Source organism: Ixodes scapularis, unplaced genomic scaffold (assembly GCF_016920785.2).
Source record: "Ixodes scapularis isolate PalLabHiFi unplaced genomic scaffold, ASM1692078v2 PGA_scaffold9__187_contigs__length_104089568, whole genome shotgun sequence".
Taxonomy (NCBI): domain Eukaryota; kingdom Metazoa; phylum Arthropoda; class Arachnida; order Ixodida; family Ixodidae; genus Ixodes; species Ixodes scapularis.
This window is the reverse complement of record NW_024609884.1, coordinates 442,056-454,645: the sequence shown is the minus strand read 5'-3', so window position 1 is coordinate 454,645 and position 12,590 is coordinate 442,056. Positions and strand designations below refer to the sequence as shown.

General features: G+C 43.6%; 1 protein-coding gene across 1 annotated transcript; it reads right to left on the bottom strand.

The window, feature by feature from the left end:
• Nucleotides 1–1,239: 1,239 nt before the first annotated feature.
• LOC121833707 lies at nt 1,240–12,267 on the bottom strand. The gene is made up of 4 exons (XM_042287215.1): nt 12,211–12,267; nt 11,695–11,826; nt 10,900–11,339; nt 1,240–1,260 (listed from the first exon to the last, which is right to left on the bottom strand). The coding sequence occupies exons 1-4, from the start codon at nt 12,263–12,265 to the stop codon at nt 1,240–1,242; spliced, it is 648 nt and encodes a 215-aa protein (XP_042143149.1). The 5' UTR covers nt 12,266–12,267.
• Between the last annotated feature and the right edge of the window lie 323 nt (nt 12,268–12,590).

Here is a 12,590-nt window from a genome sequence, read left to right as displayed (position 1 = left end):
TTTCGCGACACAAGTTTCGCGAAATTTTCTCGTTCACACGTACCGCTTCACATGCAACAACGATGACGTTTAGACTCGCGAAAATAGTTTGGGTGTTGACCATAAAGTGGCGCTTCAGTTGAAAGCCAACATCATCATCATCATCACCATTAGCCATTCAGCGTCGTGTTCTCCATCTCCCGCCACATTCTAAGAGTCAAAACGCAGGCGAGCTGGTGAACAATCATAATTAAGAAATAAGACCTTAAGACAAAAACAAAAAAAGGGACATACACACCACCGTCTTAAAACCAGCACAGCATACAGCTGTCATTTAGTTCCATTTACTTAATTTACTCTTAAATTGTAATTTACTACTTGTTGAATTGTCATTTACTGCCATTTACTTTATTTACTGTTGAATATGTATAATTTGGATGGAGGTTGACAAAGAAGAAGACTGTTGTGGAAGTAAATGAGAGCTGTACGCTGTGCTGGTTTTGAGACGGTACTGTGTACGCCCCTTTTTGTTTCCTTGTCTCAAGGTTTTATTTCTTAATTATGACTAAAAATAGACGCGAATTATCATCATCACCAATTACGTATTCGTCCATCGCTGGATTTTTTTCCGATATGCTACTCACTTTTCCTTCAGTGGTGCTTGACGTGCTTGCGGAAGCGCCGGCAGTATCCATCGTTCGTGGTTTCGGTTTTTTTCGGATTTGGCTCGGCTACAACACCGGCAGTGAAGTGGTCTTCTCAAACAGCTCGCTCCCCCCTCAAAGGCCACGTGAGAGCGTTTCTGAGCGGCCATTGGCGGCGCTCTCAGATTGATTGACAGGACTCGGCAAAGTTTCAGCAAAAGCTCGCTCCAGAAGCGAGGTGTGCGCGCAACTTTTTTAGATGCGCGCGTCCTTTTCGAACTCGTTCAGACAGCGCAACCATTTCGCGAAACTACGTTTCGCGACACTAGATGCGCGAGAAAAATGCATCGTGTGAACGGTCCTTAAGATTCTACCGCAACCTATTCATGCCCATAGGCCTGGTGTGTGTGCATTTTTTATATATATTTTTATGGTCCTCGAAAGACGGTTTTTCAACATGAGTAAAAGAAGCCCTTGAAGCGCGCGCCTACCGCCTAGGCTGCAGTGACACGGTACTCATTTTCTGTCTCTATTGAGGTCTTCGTGAATTTATTTGTATTAGGTGCGCTTGTTTTTGCAGCAGTTTCGTTTGTTAACTTTCCTGGTTTTGAGTCAACTACGGCTTCCCGAGGAATGGCTGGAAATACGATTGGGTGATTTTAGATAAGATCGACTAAAGAGTGGCTATACTTCGTCTCACCCTACGATGGACTAAAGGCAGAAGCTACGAACCGCCAGATACAATCACGAGCCACTCAGACATTGTATGGTATTTCGCTTCGAAGCACGTATCGGTGCCCACGTCTCGGATGACTGATGGGAATGGGCCGACAGTGGATCGGATCGAGCAATGAATGACTCAGCAATTTCACATTGCAAAGAAAGCCACGGCTTACTGGCTCATTGCAGTGTCAAAGCTATAAAAATGACGCTGCGTTTTTGGATTCGGAGCATTATTCGTCCAAACCTAACCAATGCTAAGCGTGTCATAGTTTAGCGTGGAACGTGATTGGACCTGGCGGCCCGTGGCTTTGGCCTTTAGTCCATCGTAGGATGAGACGAAGTATATTGGACATTTTTAGATCAACTGATGTTTTTATATGCCATTGTCGAGTGTCTCGTATAAACAAATCCACACTCAGTTTTGGCCAGAAAAAAAAAAAAAAGGAAAAGTCATAAGGCATGAAGAGGTGAACAGTTGCATTAACGCCCACTGATGGAGGGGGCACGTTTGAAAGTGAATAACTAAAACGATAAAATTAAAATTTTAAAACTTTTTTAGAAAAAAAGAAACCATGGGTAGAGCGCGGTTGTAATATATAGTAATAATATTTATTTAAATAATATTTACTTTTCTAAACATTGCCAAATGTGCCTGCTCGAACGACAAATGTCAAAATTTGGAGGCACGTATTTCTTACAGTGTTGGACAAAATACTGGATGAAAGTATTTCAAATTCAAATTTGTTTATTTTGCCACAAACAGTACATTTGTGACGGGGGAGCTGGAAAAAAAAGCTGCAGGCCTGCAGCTAGACGAGTCCCTGCGCCCCAGAACAATTAAGGTAAGAGCGCACTGGCCCATACAGACAAAAAAGAACGAATTTGCGCACATTTGCGGACACCTATACAGAGGATAAACACAAGAAAAACATAAAGAATTCAACTTCGCAATCAACAGTATACAAAAAAAATGGTGGTTACTTATTGCCGCGCGCAGGGGTCACGGACTTCTAGAACTTTCTCGTTTATTCTTGCTCCGGACATGGCCTCTATCGTTTATCCCCGCTTGTGTTGTTCTAGAAAGTGCGTGTTCATTCTCGCCCCGAGCGCGCTACGTTCGAACCTTCTCCGCCGAATCTTCGAGATAGTGACTTACTCTAGATAAGACGCCGCTCGCGATCTTGTCGAGTGAGTCTCGCCCCAGCGCTCGATCCTGCGGTTTCGACGACTTCGACGCCCGCGACGCTCTGTTATTATCTTTTGTACTCTTTTATTTTTGGCACAAGTTCGCCACATTAAACGTTTATTTCTTCCTGTTTATTTTTTGTTTATTGGTCACCACCCGTGGCAATATTGGTGGAGGTGCGGGGTATAAAGCTTCTTGAATGGAACAATGACTAACAGAGTGCATTTCAATATCACGGGAAAACAGGGTGTTTAATAAAAGTGGTAATATGGTGGCGATATCTTTCTAAACCAAAATTTGTCCTTGAAAAGAGAATACGCCAGGCGGGGCCTATGTCGCGATGTGTATACAGACTCGTTTGCTTCTAGATTACCAAGATCTAAAGAAATGGCATTATTTTCCCTTATGGATCGTTGATAATTAGCTATAGACGCTTTGCAGCAGCTGTCAATGGGCGCCGCCATAACTGACCTTCAGTTTTTGTTTGCCCTGATTACGTTTACTTCACTTCATTATTACCATAGCAGGCTAGGTCATTGCCATCCTAGATTTTATTCTGTCTTTCTCCCCAGCATTGGTCTTTGTGGAGGCTCGTCCACACCAATTTCAGTGGCTTGGTATCAGGGTAAAACAAGAGAAGGTCAGCAATGGCGGCTGTATTCTGGCGCGTGTGTAAAGCGTCTATAGTCGGTTGCAAGCTAAGAAAAAACCGGAAATGCCTCTCAGAGGAAAATGCAATCCTACGCCGAGAAACGCCAGCCAATCGTTTTCATGACGTCACGATTCCGTGGACCAATCGCGATCCTTTTGAAAAAAAAAAAAAATCTCAACATGGCTGCTGGCCTTAGCAACGCGACGCTAGTTTCTCGTGACAATTATTCTGCTTTTTTGCACCGTGTTTTACGTGCCCGAGGTTACGCCACGAAATCTTAATGGTATCGGCTTCCGTTTGCAGCAGTTTTTGCGCGACAACGTGAGAATCCAGCGACGCTATCGCCAACGAAAATTTCGAAGCGGGCGCGAGGCTTAGCACTGCTGAGAGGTATGTTAGACGGTATGTTAGACAGTATCTTGGACAGAAAATGAATTAGGAAGACGGTACATTGGACATAACTCTTTCTTTACTAAACAGCTATTTCGTTGACAAAAACGTATTCTAACTTATTTAAATGTCCTGAATGAATTAAATAAATATTGTAGTAGTTTAAGACACGTTTCCTGGAGGAAGAAAAAGCAACGTTGCTAGCGAACTACTTTCTCGACGGCGGAGGCCCTTCAGATGGGCGAAATGCGCTTGTGGGTGGAGCTAAAAGATTGTTCTCAGGTTGCATCCGACTATAGCAGTCTATGTGCATACAAATTGGTTATATCAATGACTTTATGTTTTTCAAAAAGAGGAAGGGGAATGATAGTCACGTGGAACATTTTAGATTATCCTGAGTGCCTTTTTCTGTATGGATGGATGGATTGATGTTACTGGCTGTACCCTTTGTATCGGGTGGTAGCTTGCGCCACCTAGCCTAAGTCTAAGAAAGACAAACATTTGATTTGATTTCTCGCGCCCTTCTAAGCCAATTTTCTACCCCTTAACTATCACCAGGTAGTGTGGGATATCACCAGCATGACCTTCGGGGGATCGGACAAAAAAACTAAAAACATCAGCCCCTGCCTCTTCCCCCCGCCGAGGGAGTCGCCAATTTTCCTCTGGTCAAACCTTTTCGGCGTTACCCCCGCACCGGACCCACTGGGAGATAGGCGTAGTTTGTCAATGTTGCCCATTGTAGTCGAACCCCATACCAGGTGGAAGTAGCAGGGCACAGGGTAAAACAACGCATTTTAAATTATTTTTTTTAACATTTACCGGAAGTATGTGCCTGAATTTATTCATTATTCCGACAACTTTGCATAGTTTTTTTATGAATATAGGTAACATGATTATTCCAGGACATGCGACAAGAACATAATTCCCCCAACGTCTTAATACCATCAACGCACTCTATCGCACAATCCCCCCAAAACAAATCGCTTGACAACCTAATAAGCGGTCCTGGGCACTGAAATAAAACTGCCTTTGTTTTTGATGTGTTAATAACAAGGGAATTCATAACTACCCATGATTTTAATTTATTTAAAAAATAAAAATAAAATAAAAAATAATTCAGAAAAATAATATGCTAGCGTCATCCGCGTATATAATCAATTTAGCCAGACGTTTCAATATTTACAATATCATTAACATAAGTGATAAACAATAGTGGGCCTAAAATACTTCCCTGAGGGACCCCGAAACTAGTGCGCTGAATAGAAGATCTGTTATTATTAATTTGAAGGTATTGGGAACGGTACTGTAAATAGGATGAAATGAGTGCTAATAGGAACTCCTCGAATACCATAACAATCTAATTTATCAAGAAGAGTTCTGTGATTTATCCGGTCAAATGCTTTACTGAAATCTACAAAGATCTCCAACGTTAAAAGTTTACCCTCGAAATTTTCTAATATTGTCTCTTTTTGTACTAGTAAAGCAGTTTCTGTAGACCTACGCCTTCTGAAGCCGATTTGCGAGTCCGTCAACACAGAATATTTTTCAAAAAAGGTTAATAGTCGAGAATATATTATCTTTTCTATTGGTTTTGAAATTACGGGAAGAATAGATATGGGGGGGGGGGGGGGTAATTACCCAGGCAGCACACCAATGTTGGACCTGCATTGGGCCAACAATGGCGAACGCTGGCTCCGGAGGTTGGTCCAATTCTTTATTTTTAGATTGGCTACGCAAAAGAGAATGCAGTTGCTTCCAGACAATATCGGGCTGCCTTAAACAAGATGAGTCAAACTTAGCCGCGTAATAAAGCTGTTTAGCTTGTCTTAATTGAGCGTTAACAAAGTTTCTGAACTTTTTGAATTCGCGTAATTTTTCTTCGTCTCGTGTTTTCACAAAATAGTCATAAAGTACGTTTTTCTTTTTAATGACTTTCAAAAGGTGACCATTTACCCACGGCTTCCTAGCTTTTTTTGTTTGGACGGATGCATTGGATTGGGAATGAAGTGGAGTAAGCATTTTTGAAAGTATTTATAAAAAAAATCATAGCACTCATCAGCATCTGTAGAATTAAACATAGGGCTCCAGTCTATAGTGCTGATTGTTTCTCTAAATTCTTCCAGTGTCCTAGAACTTATGTCTTGTGACATTGTTGAAAAGTTTGGAACTGCGCTATCTGACATATTGTCACGGATGACAAGTGATGATGAGGCGACGAAAACTGAAGTAAACTAAACGTTTAATGGGGGCCAACTTGTGCCCAAATTAATAAAAGGAAAAGGAAACAGAAGAAAGCAGGAGAGCGTCGCGGGCGTCCATGTCGGCGAAACCGCAGGATCGAGCGCTGGGGCGAGTCTGACTCGACAAGGTCGCGGGCGGCCTCTTATCTAAGGTGAGTCACTATCTCGAAGATTCGGCGGAGAAGGTTCGAACGTAGGGCGCTCGGGGCGAGAATGAACACGCAAGCGTGTTCATTCGCGCCCAAGGCATAGAGTAATCTACTCAAGGTAAAGAGCGGACACTCCCATAGGCCCCAGCGGCCCATTTAGCTGGCAGGGAGCGCACCCAGCGGCCGTCGTAGTCCCCAACTGAATGAATGGAGTCACAATAAAAATACTTACCGGATGGATAGATATATAGTTTGGCGTAGTGTATTGGGCGGTAGCCTGCGCCATCTGGTTTGCCGCGAGTTATGTTTTTCCTACTATTCCCGCATGGTAAATTTCAGCTGTAATTACTTCACACGTATGTACGATTCCTAATGCGGACAACTAATGGACAATACTATATACAGTTAACACTGACTTTACAAGCCAGGAAACCCATGTAGGTTTGTGCTGTCCAGAAGAACACCACCAGGGAGTAATCAACACAGTTTATTTTCGCAACAAAAATATGGTGGGCAGTTTGTGCCTCGTATATAATTACCAAAACTACAAAACATAAGCACCGTGCATCAAGGATTCACAAACAATACATCCTACAAAAAAATGACAAGCATATTATGGCATGCATGAAAATCTTATCAAACAACTGGAATTACAATGTTACAACTGCAATTGGATTGCAAGCCTGTTTTGTGTTCTCAAGCATGTTCCATGGAAGGTGCACCACACACATAACATATGCAGCATCAGCAACACATACTAAAAAAAAAACTGGCCATGCAGTATCAAAGCTCGTTGATCCAATGCAATTTGTATGCAAATAAAACGCTCAGCAGAAGAAATCTGAAATGCACGATGACCACAATGAGAAAAACAGACAAGTAAATGCCTAAACAAGATTGCCACTAGTGTAGACCTTCTTAGTCTGTAACATAGTCATTAAATAACCCTAACACAGCCTGAACTACAGAATTAAAAATACCTTGCTCCTGCTGATTTAAGTAACAATAATGACCAAAATAACAAGAACTGAAAGCCAACCGACGGTCTAATACAGGTTTTACGTTCATGTCACGTTTAACATGTCACATTTAACATGTAAGGTTTGCCATGACCACTACCATAACAAGCGCACATGAAATGGCTGACAAAAGACTGCTAAATCAGACTGGTGCCCGGTGTACCTGCGACCCACTCATCACAAATGATTCCACCAAGGCTTGGCATGCAATCTGCACTGCTTAATTAGGTACATCTTACAAAGTGTCTACCCAATGACTTTTCCAAAGTCCATGATTTTTCCAGGTTTCCCTTGACTATTTTGATAAAATTTCCTGGCTGTTCCTTCCTTCGAAGGATGACATTTCGGGCAATGTTATTCAGCAGAACCGTGACGACACCTGATCGCCGGGCTTCGTTCCGCACCACCGTGCCACTTTTACTCGTCACTTTCCCTGATTTAGCCAACCTTTTGACAGTTTCCCTGATAATTTCCTGACTTTTCCAGGTGATCCAAAATTCCCTGAGCATTTCAGGCTTGCCAGGTTGGTGGACACCCCTGATCTCAATCTCCTTCACGCTCCACATATGTGTAAAGCAGAAACAGTGTCCAAAAGAAAAGAAAGTTGCATCCGAGATGAGTGACCCCGTATGGAAATCTTATATCTGGGCCATATCTGGCCATATCACACATTATATGATTATATACGGCGTATATACAGACTTATCTGGCATATATACAGACTTATCTGGCGTATATGCAGCCTGATATGGCGTATATACAGACATATCAGGCTTATATACAGACTTATCTGGCATATATACAGCCTGATATGGCGTATATACAGATTTATCGGGCGTATATAAAGACTTATCTGGTGGCCGGTTTTCAATATATTAAAAAGTAAAAAAAAGTTAAAAAAAATTCTTTGTAATCAAACTCTGAATGACTCATTGTTCGCGAGCCAAATATTAGCACAAATAATCTCGAACTTCAGCTTTGACAAGCTTAAGATTGAGATTATTTGTGCTGTTTTTCACGAGCATTTCAATGTAGCTTAATTATTTCAAAGTGGTAACATCACGCTCGAATAGACAAGTTGCTAAATCCCCCAAGCGCCTCTGCACGTACTCGAGGAAGAATGGGGACAGTGTTTCATCAGTTGCCTAGTGATCGAAAATTTCGACCTATTCTATGGTTACACAGATTGGAGTGTAATTCAGAGTCACCCTGAACACGTGCTGTGCTGAACCCAAATATTTGCCATACTACTTTTAAAATGTCTCGCCAATGTCAGTGCTGTGCATTCAGTCCAACCTTCAACCTGGATGAGCTGCAGACATATCTCTTACATTACTATCATTCTCGTACAGCTTCAAAGACGCTGATTTTAAGTTAGAAACGCTAAAAATCTCATAAACAGCTCCCGTAAATTCGAGCTAAATCCCGGTTTTGGTTGTTGTGATTTCTCGTCGTTTAAGTAATTCCTGCTAAAACAACAATCACGAGAATGATAATATGGTAAGAGATTTCGGCTGCTCAACTTGGTTGTAGGTTGGACAGAATGCACAGTATCATAAACGCTGCCATTGACGAGAAAACTTAAAAGTGATATGACAGGTACTTGAGCCCTATGAGACGCTTGTTCAGGGTGACTATGAATTACACTCGAAACTGTGTAATCATGGAATTGGTCAAAACCATAACTCCTCGAGTGCGGGTCGGGGCAGTTGGGAGAATCGTAGACAATGAAAAGATATAAAGTGCTGATTTCAGGCTTGTGTTTTTTTTTTAAATGCCTGTCCAGATCTGGGATTTCCATACCTAGCCAGGGATATCAGGCTATATCTGGCGTTATGAGGCTATATCTGACAGATATACTATATCTGACAGATATACTATATCAGGTTATATGTGGCCAATTTTTGATATGGCCATATCTGAAATCTTCAGATCTGGCCAGATATAAATTTTTTGTAAGAGAGTATTAACAAAGATCAATATGGGAACTTACACATTCCACATGACCACAATAGGAAAAAACAGACATGACCATCTAAAAAAGCAGTCATTACAAAAGACCAGTAGAGTGCAACCTACTGACTGCAAATAATCCCAACAAATGGCTAGTGTGCAGTCTGCACGGCCCAATAAAATCCCAATAAAATTAATTTTACTGTTGCAGATATCTTATGAGATGCAACATAAAGGCTGAAACATCATCTTCTACCCACTGAACTTTTCAAGCTGTACACCAGAGACGCGAGAATGGAAGCGAACTTTATCCAAGTTTCTATTTACAAAACGGACATGCCAGCACAATCGAATTCGGCAAAACATTTTTAAAAACCGTGCACGACACTCTGGAGTGCAAAAATTAAAATCACCAACACGCGAGAGAGTTATGTACAATGTTTCACAAACACTTCGGAGGTGCGCTACACTTTCGATAACAGAAAGAAAGATTGACTCGAGTTGCTGAACAAGTGTGAAAGCTGCGCTTGATGGCACAGTCAAGTTGCCGAAGAGCTTGCCTGGGACGTGGTACGCTTTCAGCATCATAAAAAACTGATGTGGCTCATCAAGGTTACTGTGCTCATCTCTAAGCAAGTCAGGACAACAACAACCTTCTGCAGCCTTCTCAGTAAACATTTTAACAATGAAGCCAGCAACATAATAAGTAGCAGAGTTGTCAATAACATGGGACTCCTCATGGGCTGCCAACTCAGTGATGTTTTCCAAAGATGGAAAGTCGTCCTGTGGGACATGCTGCACAACATCCACGAGTGACTCGCTACTAAGTGAAAATGGGGACAACTCCTGGAGGAGGTCCTTCTCATCCTCCTCGACATTTCCCTTCGGTGACAGTGTGAGGAGCTTCTGAATCCCAATGTGTTTCAGGCCAGATATGAACTGAGGCACATTGGGATTCGAGTTGCATCCCTGCTTTTGTCTTATGTGTCCAAACATCTGTTCAAGTGGGTCTTGTTGAAGTCGACGCGTGAGGAGAAACTCAAGGTCGTAATTCTGGGAAACATCTTCCCACAGCAGCAAGACGGCTTTGATCGTAATTTGCCACCCGATGATAGTGTGTGGCTGACGTTTGCCTTCGAACTTCCAAGACGCAATCCATGGAAGCTGTTTTCCGAGAAATTCAACTAAATCCGGCTGCCCTTTTCGAATAGCATGGCGCAACTTTTGCTCCGTTTTCTTTGGACTGGAGCTATTCAAGCAATCAAACAGCTTGTCCATGCGGTCACAAAAATAAGCAGTTGACATGGCTGCTTCAGGCAGCTGTTTCGCATAGACAAGAGCTAAAAGCGCGACGCACACTGAAGCACTCAATACCTGGGTCGCCCGCTTAACCTTCATATTACTGAAAGGTTTCTGGTAGATATGTCTTTCAGTCAACTTTGGCGCCAACCGCAGTCGCATCTCATGTGTGGAGTGGTACAGTTTCACAATATCTGCCCAGTCTACAATCTCATTTTCGATATGAAGCCTGTGGGCCTGCAGGTTGTTCCGAGTTGTTTTCACGAAATGGGGAACGTCGTAAATGAAGTAAACGCGTTCACGTTTTACGAAAAAAAAAGGGCTGCGCCACAGAGACACCAAGCTGGTTTGCTAAGCTTACATTGGAAGCCCCTTGGTCACAAATTACAGCTTTAACTGTAATTCCAATGTCTTGCAACTGCTCAGTGAGCGAGATCAACAAGTTCCGGATTACGGTAGATGGCGTAGACGTGTGCCCAATTGTATAAGCGACTGGTTGAACCCATCTCCGGGAAACTCCGGAAAGAAGGATAACCAGGGCTCTGTCGGCAATCGTTGAGGTTCGTTCGTAGCCATCATCCGTAAATCCATGAACAACATCTTGTGACACGTCATATGACAAGTTTTTTTTTTAACACTATCTCATCGAAGATGAGAGTGCAGGCGCAATCGCGCTTACTCCATGATTGTGTTTTTGTAAAAATGGATGACATAATGCCTGGTATAATTCCAGGTGTCATTTTGACATCCGACAGCCATCTTCTTAGTGTGCGCTGAGTAGGAAGAGTGAGATAACGAGACAAAAAACGGTATGCCCGCGGCCCACGGAAGTTGAGATGAAGAGAAAACTTTTTCAACCATAACGGGAATCGTTTTCCCTTGCCCTTGGATTTCAATTTAACATGGCTTGACAGTAGGTGAAATACCTCGTCTGTCACGTGAGGGCGAATGATGTTGAGAGCTTCCGCAGCCGATCGAGGCATATTCTTCTCTTGCTTGCGCAGCCTTGCGATGGTCTTCCGGTACTTTGAAACCTTGGCCTGGAGACGCCTTATGATGTCCTTAGGTCTCGGCGCAGAACTGCGCAGAGGAGGCGTAGAAGTACCTGAAACGGGTAAAAAATAAAAATAACGAAATCAGAGCAGGTAAGCAGTTCTCCTTATAACCAGCATAGCCAACATTACCTTACAGTGACATAATCTGCAAGTAGATAATATGCCCCTAAACTACAGACAATTAGAAATCGTGGGAAACTGGGCTTTTGAAGCTATGTTTGCTAAATTTACATATTTCCACTGTATGCCTTGACAATACAGTACGTAAGGTATATTACAGGTTTTGCATGAAAAGCCCATCACCGGAAAAGTAGACAAACTAATACCCACCTTAACATGCATGAATTTTAGTTATATGAGTAGTAGCATATGGGCACAGGTGAACAAAAGAAATGGGACACTTACAAGCTCCAACTGGTTCAGAGGAGGACCATGTGGACGGTGTCACCGGTCGGAAATCCAAGGGCGAGCTGCATGATGGGGCTGTAGCCTCCGTGGAGTCCGCGCCGCACGGTGAGGCTGTCGCTTCCATGGAGTCTGGAAAAATGTGTCTATTAGACCCAGGCTGTTGTTTCCAACACAAGTCCTTCCTCACCATGGGCAGCGGTTGAAGGTTCTTCGGGCCGGAAGCTGGAGGCTGTAGCCTCCATGGGGTCTGCGCCGCACGGTGGGGTTGTCGGTCCCATGGAGTCTGGAAATATTTGCCTATTAGACGCAGGCTGTTGTTTCCAACACAAGTCCTTCCTCACCATGGGCAGCGGTTGAGGGTTCTTCGGGCCGGAAGCTGCAGGCTGCACCGCATGATGGGGCTGAAGCCTCCATGGGGTCTACGCTGCACGCTGGGGGTGTCACTTCCACGGAGTCTGGAAAAATTTGTCTATTAGACCCAGGCTGTTGTTTCCAACACAAGTCCTTCCTCACCATGGGCAGCGGTTGAAGGTTCTTCGGGCCGGAAGCTGGAGGCTGTAGCCTCCATGGGGTCTGCGCCGCACGGTGGGGTTGTCGGTCCCATGGAGTCTGGAAATATTTGCCTATTAGACGCAGGCTGTTGTTTCCAACACAAGTCCTTCCTCACCATGGGCAGCGGTTGAGGGTTCTTCGGGCCGGAAGCTGCAGGCTGCACCGCATGATGGGGCTGAAGCCTCCATGGGGTCTACGCTGCACGCTGGGGGTGTCACTTCCACGGAGTCTGGAAAAATTTGTCTATTAGACCCATGCTGTTGTTTCCAACACAAGTCCTTCCTCACCATGGGCAGCGGTTGAAGGTTCTTCGGGCCGGAAGCTGGAGGCTGTAGCCTCCA

Bases quoted from the DNA above. Each gene is read 5' to 3' on its own strand.
- LOC121833707 (XM_042287215.1), bottom strand. From the start codon at position 12,265: ATGGAGGCTACAGCCTCCAGCTTCCGGCCCGAAGAACCTTCAACCGCT. The intron at 11,827-12,210 runs GTGAGGAAGGAC...ACATTTTTCCAG, and splicing joins ACCTTCAACCGCTGCCCATG to ACTCCATGGAAGCGACAGCC. The intron at 1,261-10,899 runs GCCTGCACTCTC...TCGTATTTCCAG, and splicing joins CATGGAGTAAGCGCGATTGC to CCATTCCTCGGGAAGCCGTA.